This window comes from Microcaecilia unicolor, chromosome 9 (genome assembly GCF_901765095.1).
Source record: "Microcaecilia unicolor chromosome 9, aMicUni1.1, whole genome shotgun sequence".
In the NCBI taxonomy this organism is placed as follows: Eukaryota; Metazoa; Chordata; class Amphibia; order Gymnophiona; family Siphonopidae; genus Microcaecilia; species Microcaecilia unicolor.
Genome location: NC_044039.1, coordinates 104,760,027 through 104,785,062, shown reverse-complemented (window position 1 = coordinate 104,785,062; position 25,036 = coordinate 104,760,027). Strand labels below are relative to the sequence as shown.

At 43.0% G+C, this 25,036-nt stretch overlaps 1 protein-coding gene across 2 annotated transcripts in view; it reads right to left on the bottom strand.

Annotated features, from left to right (window-relative positions):
* Positions 1-353: 353 nt before the first annotated feature.
* SCFD1 (sec1 family domain containing 1) overlaps positions 354-25,036 on the bottom strand; it is a 304,030-nt gene continuing 279,347 nt past the window's right edge. For both annotated transcript variants that reach the window (XM_030214680.1, XM_030214681.1), the window contains 2 exons: positions 12,127-12,195; positions 354-588 (listed from right to left, as the gene is read on the bottom strand). In XM_030214680.1, the coding sequence (XP_030070540.1) occupies positions 565-588; positions 12,127-12,195 (93 nt within the window). In that variant the 3' untranslated portion in view covers positions 354-564. The remainder of the gene's footprint in view (positions 589-12,126; positions 12,196-25,036) is intronic.

Sequence of the window (25,036 nt, the reverse complement as noted above, 5' to 3'; positions counted from 1 at the left end):
GCCACAAAGTACCACTATGTCCAAGAAATGTTAGTAAATATAGATATCATAGTCTCAGTGTTGGTTGGTGAGGACTGCAAGTAGCAGAAATGATGACAGTATATTGCTACAAGAAGTAGAATAAGGAGGGGAAATGGTGCTTGTATAGGTAGGCTCATGATATGGCCTCAGGCATGCTACACAAACACTCCGACTTCCTCATTTCCTCTTTGGTCTTTTACCTTGCATCCAGTAAAGATGTGGTGTTTCAGTGTTAGTTTAATAGCAGTGATGTAGGACTGGAAGATGGATATGGCTGAAGTGTTAGTTGCAGTAATCAGTGAAAGGCATATAAAAAAAAGACAACAGTCAAATTACAGTACATGGTTTTATAGTTTGGATGAAATACAGTTCTAGTGTTGATATGTAATATTACACTAATTACAGAATTCCAGTAAAGTTGATTGGATAATTGGATGCCACCAGTTTCCAATACTACAAGGGCACAGATAAGGGAATATCTGTTTCTTGCATTACTCCAGACTTTTATTCTTGAAACAGTTCAGAAAATGATACTGCATGCTCTTATTTTTCTCCAAGCTGGGATAACTAGATAGAAAAGAAATGAATAATCATTTATGAAGCATAATCAATACACACTATGAACTACCTCTGCATGAAAAAACATGTATTTGCAATTCAAAATATATAACATAGGACATAACATAGATTGACCTGAAACCATAAACCACTAACTCAGAGTGCAGCCTGGAACAGAACAAAAATGGGTCTGGGGGGTGGAGTTGGATTCTAAACCCCGAACAGATTCTGCAGCATCGACTGCCCAAACCGACTGTTGCGTCGGGTATCCTGCTGGAGGCAGTAGTGAGATCTGAATGTGTGGACTGATGACCAGGTTGCAGCCTTGCAAATCTCTTCAATGGAGGCTGACTTTAAGTGAGCCACTGACGAAGCCATGGCTCTAACATTGTGAGCCGTGACATGGCCCTCTAGAGTCAGCCCAGCTTGGGCGTAAGTGAAAGAAATGCAATCTGCTAGCCAATTTGAAATTGTGCGTTTTCCGATGGTGACTCCCCTCCTGTCGGGATCAAAAGAAACAAACAACTGGGCGGACTGTCTAAAGGGCTATGTCCGCTCCACGTAACGGCCAATGTTCTCTTGCAGTCCAAGGTGTGCAAACTGCTTTCGCCAGGGTGGGTGTGAGGACGGGGAAAGAATGTTGGCAAGTGTGATAAGGAAGAGGCTGTCCTACCCTGGTTAGGCCCCTAGAGGGCGCTGTTGCCCTAAAATGTCCAGGGAGAAGGGCTGGGGTGAGTCAAAAGGGAGCCAGTAGGGGAGTTACACCTAATCACACTGACCACCCTTCAACATCTTCAGTCCTTCTGTGACTGTTCTCTTGTGCTTGACTGCTTAAATATTTTAAATTTAAATGCTTTACTTTTTGTCTATTAGATTGTAAGCTCTTTGAGCAGGGACTGTCTTTCTTCTGTGTTTGTACAGCGCTGCGTACACTTTGTAGCGCTCTAGAAATGTTAAATAGTAGTAGTAGTAGTAGTAGGTATAGCTGGAGGTCGCTAGGACCGGGGAGAGTCCGGGAGGTGGAAACAGGTGCAGCCGGTTAGGGGCTGGGTCCTGTTTAGCCATTAACTACTTAAGACCCCACCTGAGTTGTGAGGGAGGAAGGAGAGCTGGCAGCTGAAGAAGGAGAGCTGGTAACTGAAGCCAGGGGATCCCCATGAGAAAGACTGGCTGTGCCCTTTTGGCCTGGTGGTAGAACTGTGTGTTCCCAAGAAGGAAGCTGGCTGGGGTAAGAAGGCCCTGGAATATCAAGAATAAGAACTATGTGTTCAAGGAGGGACTGGGTAACAGACTGTGGGTCTAAAACAGTGGAGAGGTACTGTGTGTCCCAGGGGGTCTAGAGCTGTGAAGAGGGACTGTGGGTCCAAGATGAAGAGACTGTGTCTTTAGAGCTGTGTGCCAGGAAGAAGAACTGTGTGTCCAGGGACTGAGTTGTACTGAGCCCAAATGGCTGGGGGGAGAGGGCTCAGGGGGAAGAAATCTATGAATATTGAACTGTGCCCTTTGGACAAGAAATGAAATGATTAAGCTGGAAGAACTGGTTAAGCTGGTGAAAGTGTTTTAAAGCTAAAAGAAGTGTGGCCCAGAGGCTGGAATAAAGAGTTTTATGAAAATAGCCTGATTGGTGAGACCTGACTATGCTGACTATGATTGCTTTTTGAGAAGCAGGTCACCCTGAGCAGAAAAGGGTAGCTGATGATTTGCATAAAATCTGCATATTGGGAACCAGCTCACCCTGAGTGAAAGAGGGACCTGGGATCCTGAGGTGAGCTTCCGCTTCACAATAGCCTCATCATTTTCACACAAGACAATTGACTCCGACACCACCTTTGGCAGGAACTTAGGGTGCATGTGGAGTACTACTCTGTTGTGATGAAGTTTGATATAAGGTGCATGCAGTACCAAGGCCTGAAGCTCACTGACCCTACAAGCTGAAGTAACAGCCACCAAGAAAACAACCTTCCAGGTCAAGTACTTCAGATGGCAGGAATTCAGTGGCTGAAAAGGAGCTTTCATCAGCTGGGAGAGAACGACGTTGCGATCCCATGATACTGGTGGAGGTCTGACAGGGGGCTTTGACAAAAGCGAACAACTAAAGGCTGTCCAGAGATAGGCTTACCCTCTACACAGCGATGATAAGCACTAATTGCACTAAGATGAACCCTGAGTTGGTTTTGAGGCCAGACTCTGATAAGTGTAGAAGTTGTTGTTGTTGTTACATTTGTACCCCGCGCTTTCCCACTCATGGCAGGCTCAATGCGGCTTACATGGGGCAATGGAGGGTTAAGTGACTTGCCCAGAGTCACAAGGAGCTGCCTGTGCTGGGAATCAAACTCAGTTCCTCAGTTCCCCAGGACCAAAGTCCACCACCCTAACCACTAGGCCACTCCTCCACTCCTTATTCAAGCAGGGTCCATGTAGGACAAGAAAGAGGATCTAGGGCCTTGCTGTCACATCAGACGGCAAACCTCCTCCATTTGAAAAAGTAACACTTCTTCGTGGAATCTTCTCTGGAAGCAAGGAAGACTCGGCATACACCCTCTGAAAGACCCAAGGAGGCAAACTCTAACATCCAGGCTGTGAGAGCCAGAGTCTGGAGGTTGGGATGTAGAAGCAACCCCTCGTTCTGAGTGATGAGGGTTGGAAAACACTCCAAGCTCCATGGTTCTACAGAGGACAACTCCAGAAGAAGAGGGAACCAGATCTGTCGCGGCCAGAAGGGTGCAATCAGGATCATGGTCCCGCAGTCTTGCTTGAGTTTCAGCAAAGCCTTCCCTACTAGAGGTATGGGAGGATAAGCATACAGAAGGCCTGTCCCCCAATGTAGGAGAAAGGCATCTGACGCTAGTCTGTCGTGGGCCTGAAGCCTGGAACAGAACTAAGGGACCTTGTGATTGATCTGAGTGGCAAAAAGATCCACAGGGGGGGGGTGCCCCACGCTCGGAAAATCTTGCGGACTACGCCCATGCTCAGAGACCACTCGTGAGGTTGCATTACTCTGCTCAGCCTGTCGGCCAGACTGTTGTTTATGCCTGCGAGATAAATGGCTTGGAGAAACATGCCACGACGGCGTGCCCAAAGCCACAACTGGACAGCTTCCTGACGCAGAGGGCGAGATCCAGTGCCCCCTGCTTGTTGATTGTCCGTCTGAATTATGATCACTTGGTTGGACAGCCAATCTCTGAAAGCCTTTAGAGCGTTCCAGATCGCTCTTAATTCTAGGAGGTTGATCTGCAGACCTCTTTCCTGAAAGAACCAGGCTCCCTGAGTGTGGCGCCCATCTACATGAGCTCCTCACCCCAGGAGAGATGCATAGGTTGTCAGCACTTTTCTTGGCTAAGGAACTTGGAATGGTCGCCCCACGGTCAAATTGAATCGCATCGTCCACCACTGAAGAGAACTCCAAAAGTCGGTAGACAGTTGGATTGCATCCTCTAGATCCCCCGCAGCTTGAAACCACTGGGAAGCTAGGGTCCATTGAGCTGATCTCATATGTAGACGTGCCATGGGCGTGACATGAACTGTGGAGGCCATGTGCCCCAGAAGTCTCAACATCTGCTGAGCTGTGACCTGCTGAGACGCTCGAACCATGGACAACAGGGACAGAAGGTTGTCCGCCCTTGTCTCGGGAAGATAAGCTTGAGCTGTCTGAGTGTTCAACAGGGCTCCAATGAATTCCAATTCCTGGACTGGGGTGAGATGGGACTTGGGATAATTTATGACGAACCCCAGTAGCTCTAGCACTCAAATAGTCATTCGCATGGACTCCAGAGCACCCTCGTTCGAGGTGCTCTTCACCAGCCAATTGTTGAGATAAGGAAACACATGCACTCCCAGTCTGCGTAGCGACGCTGCGACTACAGCTAGGCATTTGGTAAATACTCTCGGCATAGATGCCAGGCCAGAAGGCAGTACACGGTACTGAAAGTGCTGTGTTCCCAGCCAAAATCGAAGATACTTCCTGTGAACTGGAAGTATCGAGATGTGTGTGTAAGCATCCTTTAAGTCCAGAAAGCATAGCCAATCGTTTTTCTGAATCATGGGAAGAAGGGTGCCCAGGGAAACCATCCTGAACTTTTCTCTGACAAGAAATTTGTTCAGGGCCCTTAGGTCTACGACGGGATGCATCCCCCCTGTTTTCTTTTGCACAAGGAAGTACCTGGAATAGAAACCCAGCACTTCTTCCCCTGGTGGAACGGGTTTGACAGCTTGGGCCTGTAGAAGGGCGGAGAGTTCCTCTGCAAGTACCTGCTTGTGCTGGGAGCTGTAGGACTGAGCTCCCGGTGGGCAATTTGGAGGCTTGGATTCCAGATTGAGGATGTATGCTAACCGGACAATTTGAAGAACCCACCGGTCGGAGGTTATAAGAGGCCACCTTTGGTGAAAAAAGATTAACCTCCCAGCAACCGGCAAGTTGTCCGGTACGGACACGTTTACTGAGGCTATGCTGAACTGGAGCCAGTCAAAAGCCCATGCGTTGCTTTTGCTGGGGAGCCGCAGTGGCCTTAGGCGCACACTGTTGACGAGAAAGAGCGCACTGGGACTGAGCCTGGGCAGGCTGCCGAGAAGTAGGAGTGTACCTACACCTAGCATAGGAGTAGTAGCAGAAGACGCCCGGCGGGAGAGAGAATCCATAGCATCATTGTGCTTCTTGAGCTGGTCAACCAGATCCTCTACTTTCTCACCAAAAAGGTTATCCCCCCGGCAAGGAACATCCGCCATCTGCTGCTGGACCAAATGATCCAGGACCCAGACACGCAGCCATGAGAGTCTGCGCATCACTATAACTTGGGCAGCGATCCTGGATGCTACATCAAAAACGTCGAACGTACCCCTGGCTGGGAATTTTCAGCACGCCTTCTGCTGCCTGACCACCTGGCGAAAAGGCTCGGCCTGCTCCAGAGGGAGTGAATCAACCAAGCTAGACAGTTGCCTCACCGAGTTCCGCAAGTGGAAGCTCGTGAAGAGCTGGTATGTTTGGATTTTGGCAGCGAGCATAGCAGCCTGATACGCCTTCCTCCCAAAAGAGTCCAAAGTTCTAGATTCTCTGCCTGGGGGCGCCGAGGCATAGTCCCTAGTACTCTTGGCTCTTTTGAGAGTGGAGTTCACCACCATGGAATTGTGAGGTAGCTGAGACCTCATTAATCCAGGCTCCCCGTGGATCCGATATTGGGATTCAGTCTTTTTCGGGATCACGGGATTAGACAGAGGGAACGACCAGTTTCGCATAAGGACTTCCTTCAGTACATTATGCAAAGGAGCCGTTGCAGCCGCTCTAGGCGGAGAAGGATAATCCAGGACCTCGAGCATCTCAGCCCTGGGCTCATCCTCAACCTCCATAGGGAAGGGAATAGCCGCAGCCATTTCCCAGACAAAGAAGGTAAAGGATAGAGTCTCCGGTGGAGTAAGTCTCCTTTCTAGTGAAGGGGAAGGTTCAGAAGGAATTCCATAGGACTCATCACAAGAAAAGTACCAGGGATCCTCCTCTTCCTCCCATGAATGCTCATCTTCAGTATTGGACAACACATCTCTCAGAGCAGTCCGAAACTGAGCCTGCCTCGATGCCGAGGAACGACGTCCTCGATGGTGATGCCGAGAAGTCGACGCCCGCCTGGACTCCGTGAAGCTTCCTCCACCGACGTCGAAGTGGAGTCGACACCGGACCTCACCACAGGCAAAGGGCCAGATGCCGCTGCAGCAGACGGTACGGAAGGTGCAAGCACCCCTGACACCGAAGCAGACTGGCGCAGCAATCCTTCTAGAAGCTCTGGAAGCAGGGCCCTGATGCGCTCATCGAGAGCCGCCGTCTGACAAGGCTGCGGGATCGGTACAGGAGCTGGTGGCAGAATCTGTCGAGGCTCGGGAACAGGTACCGGGCTGCCAGAAGACCGACGCACCGGTACCTCCTGAATAGAGGGGGAGCAAGGAGGACATGGAATCCTTATGCCTCCTCGGGGCCAGGCCCGACGGGGGTCTGCATAACAGGAGGCCTTGAGGCAGGTGGAGACCCATTCGATGCCTCACTGCTCCCAGCGCGAATACGTCTTTCAGCAGCCATTACCTCTGCTCCCGACGTCGATGCTTCCCTCGAAGTCGATGTCGACACCACCGATGTCGAAGGACTGGACCTAGCTGGGATTCTCGAGATGCTTGGGTCCGTTTCTTCATACGAAGACACAGACTACAAGCGGCCGGGCTATGGTCAGGCCCAAGGCACTGGATACACCAGGCATGGGTATCGGTACCTGAGATGGTCCGGTTGTACCGAGCACAACGTTTGAAGCCGGTGGGTGTCTTCGATGACATGGAAGGAAAAACGGCTTCGGTGAAATCAAAAGATGTGATTGTGCCTGTTAAAAGAAAAAAGGGCACAAAAGAAGGGAACAACCTGACCGCGCAGCCTAAGCCAGCCGCGTCGAAAAACAATGGAAACTTTAAAAGGGGACAAAAAAAATAAAGGAAACTACGGGTACTTTTTTTTTTTTTTTACGGTAAATTGTTAAAAGATAAGAAAAATAAGGCAAAAAAGCCACAAAACAGATGAAGACTCTTCCTGGGCCTGAGAGGAGCGCAGAAAAAACTCTACCGCACCTCAACGTGGAGAAAAGAAAACTGAGAGGCACGCTCACGCGACGGGTGGGAAATCAGTCCACGCATGCGTGGTGCGCGCTGCACCAGAAGACTCTGGCAAAACTTTTTTTATATTTTGCTTGCAAAATGCCGTCCGATTCCCGGGCCAAAACGGATGTCGACCCGCTTGTGAGAACAAGCAATCTGCTTGTCCTTGGAGAAATGAAATTACAAGAGCCATGTGGTAGTCGGGCAGTAAGTTCATTCTGGAACAAGATGGGCGCGTGTAGATGCTTACGCGGCTTAGTAGAAGGGGCCCCAAGCGAATACTTTGAGCATATAATAGTGCAAACATGTGGATAAGAAATAAGTTAAGCATAGGAAGAGGCAAGAACAGAAGAAAGGCTCATTACCGTTAAAGGTGCAGAACTCCCAGAGTAGTAAGGAAGGAATGTAGGCCAACCAAACAGTCAAATCTCCAGAGACTGATTGTAGTAAAATTTATTGAGAAACCAGATACAGTAGACAGTAGATTCAGGAAATCTAGACTGCCCCTATTTGACTGACTGTACATTTGTCCTTTAGATTGTAAGCTCCTTTGAGCAGGGACTGTCCTTCTATGTTAAATTGTACAGCGCTGCGTAACCCTAGTAGCACTTTAGAAATGTCTAGTAGTAGTAGTAGTAGACTTGACATTGACCGTGTTTTGGCAATAAAGTTGCCTGCCTTAGGAGTCGAGTATCTGTTGTGAATGTCCGTATATTTCAAACAAGATAGAAAAAATGAGTAGTCAAATTGCTTTTAGCTTGATAACTATAGAGAGCAAATCAAAACAGATCTCACATACCACCAAACTCCCCTTTCCAGGGCTCAGTGCAGTTTACAACATATATAATAAAACAACAAATAAACAATTCATTGAACAATTACAAACCATCACATATCATAACAAGAGGTAGTGAATTCCATAAGAAAACTCCTAAAACAGAAAATATAGAATTAAATATCTCCTGAAACCAAACTCTCTTATAAAAAGGCGGAGGTAAAACCAATTGTTCTCACAATTGATCAGATCGGCCAATAAGTAATGATACAATACTGATCAGCAAATCAGATGTAGAACCATATAAAATTTGAAAAAAAAACAAATAAGCAGCTTTAAACTTAATTCTTTCAACTATAGAAAGCCAGTGTAATTTGATGAGGCATGATGAAACACTACTATATCTATTCAGTTTAATAATAGTCTCACTGCTATGTTCTGTATTAGTTGCAATTTCCCCTGGTATTTATTTTATAATACCAAAAAATAAAACATTACAATAATCTAAATGTGGCAGGATTAACATTTGGACCAGCAATGCAAAAGACTGCTGATTACAGAACTGTGTAACTCATCCTAATTACCTCATTTTAAACAAAGTTTTTTTCCCCCATAACTTATTAATATGGAAAGAAAAAGATAATGAGGAATAAAGGAACACCCCTAACACTCTAGCTTCAGATTCTACCACAAAAATATTGTCATTAAACAATGTTATTGAAGAAGGGGTATTAATACCCAAATTCTTAAACCATAAAATCTTTGTATTTTTGAGCATTTAAATTTAATCGATTTGTCAAAGCCCAATTCTGAATTGCATTCATCCCAGCTATTAAAGAAGAGATTAAACCTTGATATAAAGGTGTTATTGGTAACAAAAGCATAATGTCATCACCATAAGATAATATAAGTTCACCCAGTTGCAATTGTAAGTTACCAATGGAAGACATAAAAGAGTTGAACAAGATAGGAGAAAGTGGGGATCCCTGAGGGGCCCCGCACCCCGGAAACAAATATTTAGAAAGTTGTTTATTTTGTTTTACAGAGTAACTCCTATTAGATAGGAATTCCCTGAACAATTTAAACACAATTCCTACAATTTCTATCTGGTTTATCCATTGCAGCAACAATATATGATCCACTGCGTCAAACGTGGCTGAAATATCAAACTGAAGCAGTATTACCTGATTCACATTACATAAATGCTGTTTATCATATGTAGTTAGAACAAGCAAAGGAGTCTCGTACTGTGCAGTTTTAAAGCCAAATTGTGACCAATGCAAGACAGAAAAAATTTTCCAAACAACAAGAAAACATAGGTTTCCAACATCTTGGTGAAAAGAGGTATACTTGCTACTGGGTGATAATTTGCAGCCTTGTTTTAACTTGGATAATTCATCAGAAAACCAGGGAGCCTAACTTCTTTAATTTTTTTTAACAGTAACAGGAGTGATTTTGTCCATAACAGAAGTTAAAGTAATATCCCCAAAAGGATTTCAATGACTTCTGATTCAAAGACCAAGAGGTCAGAGAAACCCCTGAACTCTGATCAAAAGCTGGAATCATTAACTCTTCCCCTACTAGGCACTAGTTTGAAAGATTTATGCTTAGATGAACTACATAAACATATATCAATAGTAAAATCTAACTGAAAATGGTCAGACCATGGTACAGGTCTCCACCTAAATGAACTTATCATACTAGAAGGATAAGATGCAAGAAAATCCAAAGCATGACCTTGGTTCATGAGTTATACCTTTAGGAAAAAGAGTTAACTCATTAGCATTCAAAAATGATTTAAAATTACAAACATCAGCATCATTCTCTAGGTGCAGATTTAAATCTCCCAAAATAACTATCCTGGAAAATTAAGATATAGCAGATGAGATCATTTCCAATAAAATAGACTTTGCCTTAATCCAAGATCCTGGAGGATGGTATCAAAGAAGCAAGCCAATTGGGCCAGATCCACTTAAATTAAGACCAACCCTCCCCCTCTTTTCCCCCATTTTAGAGAGTGAAGTAAATCATAACCAGGAGAATATAAATGAGGTGGTACCAGGCTATCAACTTCTGTAAGCCAAGTCTGAAATAAACAAGAATCTCAAATGTAAAGATTCCAAAAGATCCCTTAGCAACAAAGCTTTGTTCCCAATGGATCTTGCATTAAGATTGCTGGTACAGGAGTTAAACAATCCTTATACTTAAAAGCAGAATCACATTTTACCAATTATGAAAGAAAGCGAGTTTAAGGTCGCTGGGACTGATTAGGTATACATTGTCTAAAACTGGCACTTAAATACCTTCCATTACCAACAATCACTTCAATATTTTGTGTTTGCATTGCTCTCTATAGTTATCAAGCTAAAAGCAATTTGACTACTCATTTTTTCTATCTCGTTTGAAATATATGGACATTCAAGACAGATACTCGACTCCTGAGGCAGGCAACTTTATTTTTATTTTTTGTTACATTTGTACCCCGCGCTTTTCCCACTCATGGCAGGCTCAATGCGGCTTACATATTGTATACAGGTACTTATTTGTACCTGGGGCAATGGAGGGTTAAGTGACTTGCCCAGAGTCACAAGGAGCTGCCTGTGCCTGAAGTGGGAATCGAACTCAGTTCCCCAGGACCAAAGTCCACCAGCCTAACCACTAGGCCACTCCTCCACTCCAACTTTACTGCCAAAACATGCTCTATGTCAAGTCTGTTGTATCTGGTTTCTCAATAAATTTTATTACAATCAACCTCTGGAGATTTGACTGTTTGGTTGGCCTACATCCCTTCCCTACTACTCTGTTTGACTGTGGTTCTCCGCAGAGAATCCTTCTTTGTTTTTGTCAGTATAGGTGCAGAGTTAACACATTTGGAAACACTACCCCCAAGAGAAACAATGAGAAAGTAAGACGAACCAGTAGTCAATTAGGGAAGATGGGATGTGGCCATCAAACTGGTTAACTATTCTACAGAAAGTCTAAAAATATTGAGGCCCATATTTAGACCAAAGTAATCAGTGTTTTTTTGACAGTGCTGACTGCCACAGGCAGAATTAAGCCCAGATATTTAGGGCCAGCACTTTATCTGCGCACCAGCACTGAATATCTGGGTTTTCGGCAGTGCCCAGACGTTATGTGGGTACAGCTGATATTCAGTACTGTACACCCAAACTGCTAAATGTGCATAGTTAGGACTACATTTTTTGAAGTCCAACACGCTCAGTAAGCTATCTGCCCTGGCACTAATAGGATAGTGCCACACTGCTCAGAGGAGAGTGTCAGTAGCACTTTCTGGTTTAGTGCTGCTGAATATGTGCTCCTGGCCTGGCGGCATGATTTAACCAGGCTGGAGTCTCTCCTGCCTGGTTAGTTCATTTTGAATATAAACCCAATGACTACTATTGGAACCAAAGATACAGCAATTATGCAAAGAAACATGGAAGTTGATTATTTGACAAATCCAGCTAGTAATGCTGCCTATTCATGCTCAACAGTGAAGGCAGGTGAAAAATATCCTTTTTTTTCTGTAAGTAAGACAATTCACCAAGCCAGATTGTGCATTGGCTTCCTTGACAAGGGATCAGCTTTTGTGCTGACACCAAACAGTGTTATCAGCATGCTCCACTGCTACAGCATAAATTGAATAACTGTATAACAGTGCACCTGTATTTAGGTACCTATTCTATAAAAAGTAGTAGGTGTCCACTTTCCTTTATAGTATAACTAGTATAACTGAGTATATATGCACATGTGCACTTACACTGCCTAAGTGCTGGTGACAGATGTGTAAGTTAAACACGTAAATATGAACACCACTCAGATTCTGTTCATGTGCAAACCCACCTATAAAATATGCACATATTTAAAAATCAGAAAAATAAAAACAAGCAAAAACACACTAAACTAAAAAAGAGCAAAATAAGGAAAAAAAAATCAAAACAAGTAAAATAGCAACAACAAAAAAGCAAAAAATGTGAGAAATGAATGGGTAAAGAAAATATTTTCACTAGCACAAATATTTTTGACTGGTGGATAAATTTTATAAATATGCATTTCCTCCTCTGGCTGGTTGAAAAGTTATCTATTTCCTTGACCAAAGTTTAGTCTCTGACTTGGGTATTAACACTAAAAATGAGCTCTGGCATGTTACTTACCTGTTTTAGAAATTGTGAAGCATTGAAAAGTTCACTGCAGCCATATAAAACATGTTTACCTTGTTTGGTCTGTGAAGGCAAAATTACATACATGGGGGGTAAGTTCATATATAATTGAGAAACAGTGCAACAAAACAAATATGAATTAATGTCCCTTAAGGCCATTATTGCTTATACCTCTTCTACTTATTAGCTGTCATTAAGGATATGCATTTGTTAGTGTGCCTTAAAAAACTTAGGGTCAAAAACACAAACAGGAAGAAGCCTCTACAGAAATCCAACAGGAACCAAGGAGAATTAAAGGATGACACATATGACGACCAACCAGGGAGATGAATCTTAAAAGTTCTTTAATGAGAGCACCAAAATATGGACAAAACAAAGGCCATGTTTCAGCAGATGCTGACGCCTGCCTCAGGGGTCACAATGACAGTGTTGGTACGCTGAGTTGTACTTCTACACCAGACTTAATTACTAGTGGCTCTAGTTACTAGAGTTTTGATTGTGACCCATGAGGAAGATGGCTGTGTCCACCGAAACACGGCCTGTGTTGGGTCCATATTCTGGTGCTCTCATTAAAAAACTTTTAAGATTCATCTCCCTGGTTGGTCATTTGTGTCATCCTTTACTTCTGTTTAAAAAACTTAAGGTCATGCATAATAAACATTAGCGTCCTCTAACCACCACAGTGCCTATGTATTATTTCTATAGCACAAGGGCAGTTAGGGCACACTATCTCCCAATTTGCGTATGCTAACCTCCAGTAAACACAACCCATAGTGTGAGTTAAATGAAATTAACAAGTTGACTGGGACATGTTAAAAAACATAGCAACATAGTAGATGACGGCAGAAAAAGACCTGCACGGTCCATCCAGTCTGCCCAACAAGATAAACTCATATGTGCTACTTTTTGTGTATACCCTACTTTGATTTGTACCTGTCCTCTTCAGGGCACAGACCTTATAAGTCTGCCCACCACTACCCCCGCCTCCCAACCACCAGGTTTTAAAGCATGTTAAAAAGTGTATTAATTGTGTGAAACAACCCCAAAATATCCAAAATTAGGGGGGAAAGGCAAAAACAAATCTGAAAACAAAACAAAATGTTTGCCCTTTGCATCCGTAGCGGTTTCATAATCTAGGCGTTAGAAATGTGCTGGCAAAGCACCATCATTGCTTTTGGTCTTATTATCATCAATTTAAAAACTGATTGTTTTTCTGTGTCAGTTTAATTTTCACTTTGTGAGGGTGTCTACATTCCCTTACATAAAGGAACTCTGAAAGATGAGATGACAGGTGACAGGAAACCAAGAATCAGGTTCAGACTCAATAGGAAACTGGAGAACATGCTTGGTTTGTAAAACAATTAGGAAAGAGTAATCATCTGAGCCCCAAAGACAGGCCCTCCAGCAAGCCAATAGGAGCTACAGGCATATTATAGTCCTCTCCAATCCAGTCCCAAGGCAGTGCTTGAGGGAGGAGTCTACTGCCCTATAAGAGGTGCAAGTATGTAACAGAGCTCAGTTGGGATGCCATGGTGAAGGTTTCTAAAATGTCCAGTAGCACTATCTAGTTAAGTGCCACTGAAAATGCCTGGATAGCCCAGGACAGGCAATTTAAATGGCCAGGAGCCTCTCCTGGCCATTTAAATTGTTTTGCATATTGGGCCCCAGGTTTTCAGTTTCCTCCAAATGATATTGTGATTACTAGGTAAACTATTCCATTCCCAAGCTACCATCTCTGCCAATGTTTTATGCCTACTGATGGATAGTTTACATTAACTGAGAGAACAACTTGTGGAATATTGCTTTTCTGTCAGTAAGCAGGAATGAGTCAGGTACTTAAGTGGGTGAAGTTATCACCTTTTGTGAAATGAACAGCTCTTCCAGAGCTCAAAACTTAGTGTAAAGTTCCTGCTCAACTGAATAAGGGCTGAAAAAGCTTTCTGGACAACTATCTTGTTTTCAAATTAAAACCACTTCCAATGTTGTTCTACACTGAATTACTTTATCATAGTAATTTTAACACAGTAATTGTAATATAGAATGTAGAGTTCAGAACTGAGACATCTAAATCTAATTCTCTATAGATCACCTAAAGTTAGTTGCCAGGATGGGGTGAATTCTACATATAGTGATGAAAAAACAGCTATTCTATAAGCTGTGCTTAAAGTTAAACGCAGTTTATAGACTAGCACTTAGCCACTGGGGTTGCATGTAAACTTTAGGTGCCACCATTTGCACCAATGAATACATGGTGCAAATGCCTGTACCTAAATTTATGCACAGTGCCCCAATTACACGTGTAACTCAAAACCACACCCACTACGCCCCCAATGCTCATGACTCTCCCATTACCAAACCCTTTTTTGGGCTGCATGTAAAATTTACGCATGGATCCTGCACCTAACTTTACACACATAACAATTAAATCTAACTAGTGCTAATAATTGCTTATTAGAAAGCCAATTATTGGCACTAATTGGCTTGTTATTCACTTAAATTATACACGCAAATTAGGCATGTGCCATAATTTGCGCATGCAATTTTTGGTGACTTCTATGGAAGTAGGGGGTAAGCGACAAATCTATATAGAATACTAGTGTTAAGTCCATAGTACACACCTAACTTTTGACGTGAACACCTATGCCAGCTCAACGACTGGTGTAAATGTTCACACCTAACTGTTGGCAGTTGCGTGCACAGGTTATACAATGCTAGTAGCTATGCGCCTAAGTGCTAGGTATGCCCCTGACCTGCCTATGCACCTCCCAGGTCTATGCCTACCTATCCCCCTTGTGCTTATATGCTTTGGATTTTGCACGCACAGTCTATGGAATACTGACTTAGGGCAGTTACAGGCACAACTACTAATTAGTGTCAATTAATGTCAGTTAACACCAATTATGGCTAATTGGTTATGCCAATTAGCAGCTTATTAACCATGTAACTGACAGTATTCTATAACTTGCATGTACAACTTTGCATGCTAAGCGTATAGTTGTGCAAGCAAGTTTATGGAATTTGGGGGTATGTGCTCAATTCCAGTGGTATTTCAGAAAAAGGATCTGCCAGTGTAGAGCCTTTTCTAAAATACCTGCAGGGCTGCAAGTGTATCTGCCAGCATGTGCAGCAGGAGCAGCCAATTTACAAATTTACTCAATGGAAAATTCAACAGAGGAAACTTGGCAATTTACACACATTATTTATTTATTGCATTTGTATCCCACATTTTCCCACCGTATGGCAGGTTCATTGTGGCGTACATATTGCTAAAAAGGCGGTTACAAAATGTAGATTTGTAGAAGTCTAGTCCATAATACAGAAGTACAATAAATGAGAGCAGTTTTCCAAATCTTTACATATAAATGCTTCTAATTAACTACAGAGGCACAGTCTTTCTTTATTTTCAACCTGAAACATAGAAACAGAGAAAGATTAAGGCAGATAAAGACCATATGTCCTATCCAGTCTGCCCATCCATGCCACCTACTCTCCCTTTCACTCCCTTAGAGATCATATGTTCTTCTCCCAAGCTTTCTTGAATTCAGATGCAGTTTTTGTCTCCATGCATGTGCACTTCCTTTATCAAATTGGGAATACACACATGTAGATTTTGAGCCAATTGGTTCACGCCCATACCATTTCCCCAACACGCCACTTTTAAATTCGCCATTTTCATATGGATATTTCCATTTGTAAATGTCAGAATTTCCAGGTGGAAATTGTGAATAAGGCTCTTAAATAACACCTCCATTGAGGAAATCTAGACTACCCCAAATTGACATTTTGTCCTTTAGATTGTAAGCTCCTTGGAGCAGGGACTATCCTTCTTTGTTAAACTGTACAGCGCTGCGTAACCCTAGTAGCGCTGTAGAAATGTTAAGTAGTAGTAGTAGTAGTAGTTAAATAAACCCAAAGTACAGTAATGTAGTAAATGATAGCAGAAAAAGACCAACATGGCCTATCGAGTCTGGCCAGGAAGGTTGCTGGGTTGTACCTGTCATGCAGTGCAGGCTACCTTCCTTATACTTGTATTTTTGGCACTGTACCTGCCTCACAGTGCAGGTTACTTTTCCCCATACCTGTGTTGGTGTCATACTTGTCATGCAGTGCAGGTTTCTTTCCCACTGATTTCTTAGAATTGCAAAAGTATTTACATAGCTGAAGTGTTCTATGCTTGGTTTCCATGCTTTTGCGTTTTAGGGATCCACTGTTTATATCCCACATTTCTTTTTGAATTCTAGCACCATTTTTGCTTTACCTCTTTTTGGGAGGGCGTTCCAAGCATCCACCACCCTTTCCATAAAAAAATATATTCTAATGTTGTTTTTTAATCTACCTCCCTGGAGCTTCATATCATATCCTCTAATTCTAGAGCTTCTCCTCATTTGGAAAATGCATGTTTGTTCAGTAATTCCTTTAAAGTATTTGAAGGTCCTCCAGTTTCTTCTCATACGTCATCTGATGGAGAACTCTATCATTTTGTTTGCTTTCTTCTGTACTGATTCCAGTTTCCTTATTTCGTTAATGATATATCACCTCCAAAACGGAACACAGTACTCCCAAATGAGGGCTCACCAATGTCCTATATAGGGGCATTAGGATCTGCTCACTAACAGGCAGATGATCAAAAGCAAACGCCGGCGCTAGAGGCTGTTAGGGCCATACTAGTGCCGGCGTTTGCTACCGCCCCATGATCAGAGCCCTCGAGCACATGAAACAAAATGCTTGAGGGCTCTTAGCACAAGTAGCATGCAAATGCATGCTAAACAGGGCTCATAGCGCAAGTAGCCTGCAAATGCATGCTAATCAGCGCTTAACACATTCATCCCCAATGATCAGCGTCCAGCGCGCCAAAGATTGGGTTGCTGGCCATGACAAACTCTACGCCAGCTCGGAGCTGGCGTTAGGGTTTGCAGATCATTGGGGAGGAATCGTGATCCCTGTCAAGCATGCATTTGCATGCTGGCAGGCCCCCATTCCCCCCTACAACAAACCTGCCAGCGAGAGCAGCTGAGGATGTCCAAAATATGGACGTTTCTGTGACGGGGCAGTTGAGGACGTCCAAATTTTGGACGTTTCAGCAATGGGCAGTTAAGGACGTCCAAAATTGGATGTTTCTATGAGAAAGATGTCTTTCTTTACAGGTTAACTGCCAAGCATTTGATGAGACTTCTAGTTTTTCACAAACTACTTCTCATTTTGCCTACTCTTTCCAGGGTGTCCACTCTGTTGCAGATCTTCATGTCATTTGCAAAATAGTAAAAAGACCCCTCTAATCCTTCAGAGATATCACTCACAAAGATGTCGAACAGAACTAGCCTAAGGAGCAACCTTTGAGGTACTCCGCAAATCACCTTTCTTCCAAATGAATGCCATTTACCACTAACCTCTGAGGTCTGTTAGTTCATCAATGTTTTCATCCAGTTAACCACCTTGGGACCCATCCCCAGGCTGGCCAGCCTGTTTATAATCCTCCTGTAGGGAACCATATCAAAGGCTTTGCTGAAATCCAAATAAACCACATCCAGTGCATGCCCTTTATCTAACTCTCTGGTCACCTAGTCAAAGAAATCAGATTAATTTGACATGATTTGTCTCTGGTAAAACCGTGTTTTGGATTCTGCAACCTACTGGACATAAAAAAAAATAAGTTACTATCCTTTTCTTCATCAGGGTCTCCATTATATTTCCCATCACTAACAGAGGTTGATGTATGCCCTCTGTAGTTTTCCACCTCTTCTTTCTCCAGTTAAGTGGAAAACTCCCATCCCCAGGGATCTGTTATACATATCCTTCAGCAGATCCATCAGAACTTCTGTGAGCTTCCTCAGTATCCTACGATGTATTTTATCTGGTCCTACGGTTTTTTCTACTTTCAGCCCTACACGTTCTTCAAAAGCATATTCTTCTGTGAATGGTGCTATATCTACTTCATTTTAATATGCATTTTTACTAGTTATCTGTGGACTCTCCCTATGTTTTCTCTTGAGGGAATACTACAGAAGCATTTGTTTCTCCTTCACATTCTTCACATATGTAACGGTCTCTGGGAAAATGTGACTAAAGTAGCGGAGTGAGAAAGTTGAGTGGCTAATTCTTCATGTCATGGGTCCCTAAGCAGTCTGCAAAAGTTACACGCTTGAACTTCTGTAGGTTTTATTTTGTTTTAATTTTCTCACATAAAAGGATGGGGTTTGGACTGTTGTATTATAGCTTGTTTGCTCTAACAGAATTCATTAAAACCTTACTTTTTTTTTTGTTTCTGGTGACTTTAGTCACCTTTTCCCAAAGATGCATACATACTGGTCTTCAGCATTTTTCAGTTTTGGGATTCCACTTATGGCTTCCTCCTTTTCTGGACATACCTGAAAAAGTTTTTGTCATCTTGTTTTACAGCTTTGGCCATTTTTAATTCTGCCCTCTCTTGCTATCCTGAGTTCTCTTTTTCTCTTAGCTTTACCTGATATTCTTTTCTATATTCTTCCTTTTCTGATCCTTTGTAACTTTGAATGCTAGTCTTCTTTGTTCTTATTGTGTCAGCCACCTCCTTGGAGAACCATTTCTTTGTTTTCTTTTGAGACTGCCCAAAATGTGAAAAAAATCCAAAACTTTGACACCCTCCCCCATGTGGATCACAACAAGAGTAAATGCAAGCTTTGTGCATGTCTCCTAGAACATGAAAGTATTACCTTAATTGCCTCCATGACTACTAAGGCTAAAAAGAGGGGTTTTTTTTTTCAAATGCAGACAGATAAAAAATAGGGTCTTCTCTGCCCAGAAGTCTGTGAGCTCTGTGCATACGAACCTTTCATAACCTCAACCTCCTGGTGCAGTGACTCAAAGTCCAGTCACCCATAAGAACCACCAGATAACATTAAAACTGGTGCATACTGCTTCTGCGATTACCAGGCATACGGAGCAGTCACCTTTTGAGCATCTGCACAGGTCTGAAGGGAAGGTGGCTTCTTTAACCCATTCCAAAGCACTTGAAAAACAGACATGTCAATGCTGTATCTTCTCAGGCCAAGCACCACTGGCTAGACTTCTCTTCTGTGCAGCAGCTCATAAGAACATAAGAGAACATAAGAGTAGCCGTGGAGGGGCATAATCGAACGCGAACGCCCATCTCCATGGGCTTCTATGCCCGAAAACGGATATGTGAAGAGGCGGGACAGACCGTATTATCAAAAAAGATGGGCGTCCATCTTTCGTTTCGAAAATACGGTTTGGACGGACCAAAAGCCATGGATTCGGTCCCTTCTGAGATGGGCGTTTTTTTTTTTTTGCGATAACGGAAACTAAAAACGCCTAGCTCAGAAACGTCCCAATCAAAGCCATTTGGTCGTGGGAGGGACAAATGTACAACACTACCATAGCTCTTAGGGGTGAAGGGGGCAACTACATGTGGGTACAGTGGGTTTTAGAGGCCTCCCATTTACCACCACAAGTGTTTCGGGTGGGGGGGATGGGCCTGGGTCTGCCTGCCTGAAGTGCACTGCAGTACCCACTAAAAGTGCTCCAGGGACAGGACTTGTTGCTGGTGTACAACCTTGGCACAGCAGTTCACACCTGAAGACTAATCTCGCTGAAAACGTCCTTTATTTGAATAAGCACCTTTACTTACAGTTAACTGCAGATCAGAGGTTGTGCCCCACTGGCAACGAGTCTCGCTGGTACTGACATTAGCAGTAGGTCCGAGCTGGCAGAATAGTGTACAATGCCCTCTTTCAGCAACATTCAAGGTAAGAACTAAGTGCTGTAACGTGGCTAACACATGAAAGGGATCTAAAAGTGTCTTACACAAATGGCCACTACCTCATGGACTACCGGGAAACAAAACAGGGCACACTCTGACCCAGTAAGCAGAGGGAAAAGCACCATGGGAGTAGAGCCTACCAACTACCAACATCGTGAGCATTTAACACAAGCTAGTGGAATCACGGAGCCCAATACCCTACACCTACCACAATGCACTGCTGATGTGACTATGCAGTGCCCTTAACAGAAAAGGTGTCACACTCACCCGAGACCCACATCAGAACCAGGGAAAGGCTGTCAGAAGATAGAACACATTCTGCTGTCATGGAGATGGGTATGGCATTTGAGGCTGGCTTACAGGCTGGGAAAAAAAAGTTTGTAAAGTGGGTTTTTGTTGGTGGGAGGGGGTTAGTGACCACTGGGGGAGTCAAGGGAGGTCATCCTCGATTCCCTCCGGTGGTCATCTGGGGCACTTTTTTGGGACTTGGACCTGAAAAAAAAAGGTCCAAATAAAGAGGACCAAATTCTCGTCAAAACGCCCTTCTTGTTTCAATTATCAGCTACAAACGCCCATCTCTCCTCGGCCGATAACCACGCCCCAGTCCCGCCTTTTCCACGTCTCTGACACACCCCAGTGATCTTTATTCGTCTCCGTGACGGACTGCAGGTGAGGACGCCAAAAAAAACGGGTTTCGATTATACCGATTTGGGCACCCACGGGAAACGGACGCCCATCTCCAAATTTGGGTCGAAATATGGGCGTCTTTCTCTTTCGAAAATAAGCTGGATAGTGGGTCAAACCAATGGTCCATCTAGCCTAGTATTCTGTTTCCAACAGTGGCCAAGCGAGGTCACAAGTACCTGGCAGAAACCCAAATCGTGGCAACATTTCCATGCTACAAAGCCCAGGGCAAGCAGTTTTTTCCCTATGTCTGTCTCAATTGAAGACTATGGACTTTTCCTCCAGAATCTTGCTCAAACTTTTTTTTAACCCAGATACGCTACCCGCTGTTAATACATCCTCTGGCAAAAAGTTCCAGAACGTAACAATTCGTTGAGTGAAAAAATATTGCCTCCTGTTTGTTTTAAAAATATTTCCATGTAACTTCCTTGAGTGTTCCCTAGTCTTTGTACTTTTGGAATGAGTGAAAAAAATCGATTTACTTCTACTCGTTCTACACCACTCAGGATTTTGTAGACCTTAATTGTATCTCCCCTCATCTGTCTCTTTTCCAAGCTGAAGAGCCCTAACCTCTTTAGCCTTTCCTCATACGACAGGTGTTCCATCCTTTTTTATCATTTTGGTTGCTCTTCTTTGAACCATTTTTAATTCCGTTATATCTTTTTGTAAATATGGCGACAAGAACTGAACATAATACTCAAGGTGCAGTCACACCATAGAGCGATACAGAGGCATTATAGTATTTTCAGTGTTATTTACCATCCCTTTCCTAATAATTCCTAACAACCTGTCTGCTTTTTTGGCCGCTGTTGCACACTGAGCAGAAGATTTCAGTGTATTTAGATAATGTAGACAGTACAACAACACCTAGATCTTTTTCTTCAGTGCTGACCCCCAAGATGGACACTAGCATCAGGTAACTTTTATTTGGATTATTCCTTCCAATGTGCATCACGTTGCATTTGTCCACATTAAATTTCATCTGCCATTTGGATGCCCAGTCTTCCAATTTCCTAAGGTCTTCATGCAATATTTCACAGTCTGCACGTGTTTTAACAACTTTGAACAGTTTTGTGTCATCTGCAAATGTAATCACCTCACTCGTCATTCCGATTTCCATTTCATTTATAAATATGTTAAATAGTACCAGTCCCAGCACCGATCCCTGTGGCACTCCACTGTTCACCTCCTCCATTGAGAGAAATGATCATTTAACCCTACCCTATGTTTTCTGTCCAATAACCAATTCCTAATCCACACAGAACACTGCCTCCTGTCCCACGACTCTAATTTTCTCAGGAGTCTCCCATGAGGAACTTTATCAAAAGCTTTCTGAAAATCTAGATACACTACATCAACCGACTCACCTTTATCCATATGTTTATTCAAGCCTTCAAAGAAATGAAGCAAATTGGTGAGGCAAGACTTCCCTTGGCTGAACCCATACTGACTCTGAAACATTAAATAATGTTTGTCTACGTGTTCCGTAATTTTATTCTTTATAATAGTTTCCACTATTTTGCCCAGCAATGACGACAGGCTTACCGGTCTGTAATTTCCTGGATCACCCCTGGAACCCTTCTTAAAAATCGGCGTCACATTGGCCAACCTCCAATACATGCCCAGAACAGAGTGTGTAGATGTCAGACACAATGCAAAAACTATTCAATGCACCTAGAGCTATCCCACAGCAGACTTCACCTGGTCCTTAGTATGCCTCTCTGCAACAGGCTATTTCACAGTAGTGGATGAGTCTTCAAGATCAGTTTTGTTACCTCTTTTGAGCATCCACAATCCTTCCTCCAGATATTTAATAAATGTGTGAAAGGTTATTGCAAGGACTTGCCAAACATGGAGCACCAACAGCTGAGTACAATGCCATCTCATTCAACAGGTGTTACTCAAGCCCAGGAGGATACATATCTTCTCAGTATTTGTTAAAGTACATTGTAGCAACCTGTGGCATGAATCAATCCCTAGTACCCTTCTCCCTAAACACAAAACAGCGTAAACAAGGATACTTAAGAGCTGACTAGCCTCTGGCGCAGGAAAATGAAGAGTCAAACTAGCTGGTGAGCAGGAGAAGAGTGAGAAGATTTAACAATACTAGCCTGAGTCTATGGCTGTTTCCTTACAGCTTCCTGATGGCGTTTTAGCTTTGCCCCTGCCTCTTTAAGTGGTAAATAAAACACCCCAGCCAAGTCAGCATTTTAGCTAAGCTGGCCTGGACGTAATGGAGTTCAGTGGAAGGCATGTCAAATGACTTACATTCAGGGACACTGGATATTTCTCTGTGCCAGGAGGGCTCACAATCTAAGTTTGTACCTGAGGCAATGGAGGGTTAAATGACTTGCCCAAGATCACAAGGAGCAGCAGTGGGATTTGAACCGGTCACTGCTGGATTGCAAGACTGGTCCTCTAACCACTAGGCCACTTCTCCACTCCACAATGTACCTTTGCTACCTAATTAGCACACGGCACGCCTACTCTTTGCCTCCTGCACCAAAACCCTATTTTTTTAGCATGAGAGTAGTGCACACTACCATGGGACCCCTCAGCACGTCCTGTGGTAGTGCTTTTTGCCACATGGTAGACAAACACTAGTGCCTACCGCAGCTTAGTAAAAGGGCCCCTTTTTCTCCTATTTTTATTTTCTCTGTCTGCCCATCATGCCAGCATCTTAATGAATCATTGTTGAATGCTTGGTTTCCTATGTATATAAGTTGTCTACAAAGAAAGAATAGGAGGTTTCTGTTTCTTGGCGATTGTGTATGGAGTTCCTTTCTCACTTTTAAGAAATACCTAGACTTTTTCCTTTTACAGATTTACATTGGCAACCATGAACCTAATACACAGGCTAGTAAGCCATGCTATTTTTATCAGGGAAATTAACTGTGTAAAACTTTTCTCATGCTATCATTACTAGAACATATAGTAAGGGTTTTAGTACAGAAAAAAAATCTAAAATACAACTACCAGACTAAAGGATAGCATAGACCGCATACAAATCAGTAGAATAGGAAATGACTCAATGGAATAACACATGTTGAACTGATATTATAAAAAAAAAAAAAGCTGAACTCCTAAATTTATGCTCCTAAATTTGTGCCCTATTTTCAGCTAAACTTAGCAGCATAAGGTTTCAGTTGAAAATTCATCTTCATTTAGGAACTTAAAATTACACTTATAAATTTTGGCCTGACATTCATTTCCCTAGGTTTGAGTGTTAAGCTCTTAACTTTTTTTTTCTCCCCACCCTAAATCCAGCAATCTACTTTTTATGCTCCTAAATTTAGGAATTTAGTGAAACTTTGAGTATAAAGTGATACGCTCAGCCCCAGTAAATTTTTAAAGAGGCCAAGTTAGGAGCATAACTATCAAAGGGCCCAATGCAGAAAAATACCACAAGTTTACCCATTCGAATATCACACAGTATACGTGTGAACTATTGGCCAAGCAATGCACCAAAAGCTTGAGCACAGATTTAACTTGTGTGGTTTAGGTGTCCACCAATTGTATTAAAATGTAAGGTAAACAGGTCATTGAGAATTCTGCATCAGTGCAATAAAGGAAGGAATCGATTTTGCCATTGGGATAACGCTAGAAAATTTTCACCGAAGTCTGCAATAGTGGGCTAGCTACTGAAGGTGCTATGTAGGAAGAGAAATTTGTTTTGGTCATAAATAAGTTGTTCAGCATTGTTTTTTTTATTAGGCGACAGTTATTCTGCGCTCATCTTATACAAAGCAAACAATAAACCAGGGAAAAATCACAAAAGTGCTAGAGGGATGTGGGCTTATCATCTGCATGCTTTTGTTTTTGCCTGTCACAGTTGCACTGCTTGCTCTGTGCCTATCAGAACTGTGCTTGTGTCCTGCAAGTCTGAGGCAGTGGTACTTACAATCCTAATTGTTTCCTGCATAAAACGTTTTAATGAACTGATTTCTCCCCCCCTCCAAACTAAAAACTGGATTCTACTTGAACAGACTCTGACTGATAAGCACATAACAAAAGTACTGATTAAAAAATGAATGCAACTTTCATATCTGCGCAGATTAATAAGCACAACTACTTTTAGTTTGATTTTATATCTCTGCCAAACTGCACATTACGAGAACACAAATGTTTTCAAGACATGGCCATCACTTCAGAAAATGAATGCATATGCGTACAGTCTCCCCTCCCATTAACAGCGTGATGCATAAGCGCCTTATATTTGCATCTTATAAGTTTACTGTATGCGGTGGAATATTTTCTTGTTAATCTCGCGGTAGTACCCTATTCGTCCGCAGCTCTACCACAAGTTTTCTGCATCTGCTCAAGATAGGAGCATAAAACCTTTAAATATCAGGCTGTTACGTTATAGCGTTTTTTAAACTTCCTTTTCTAAGAGGGAAGAGGCTTGGTAGCTTACCACAGGAGTAGCTAAACTACAGGATCTCAGTGCTACAGTTAGTGGTACCT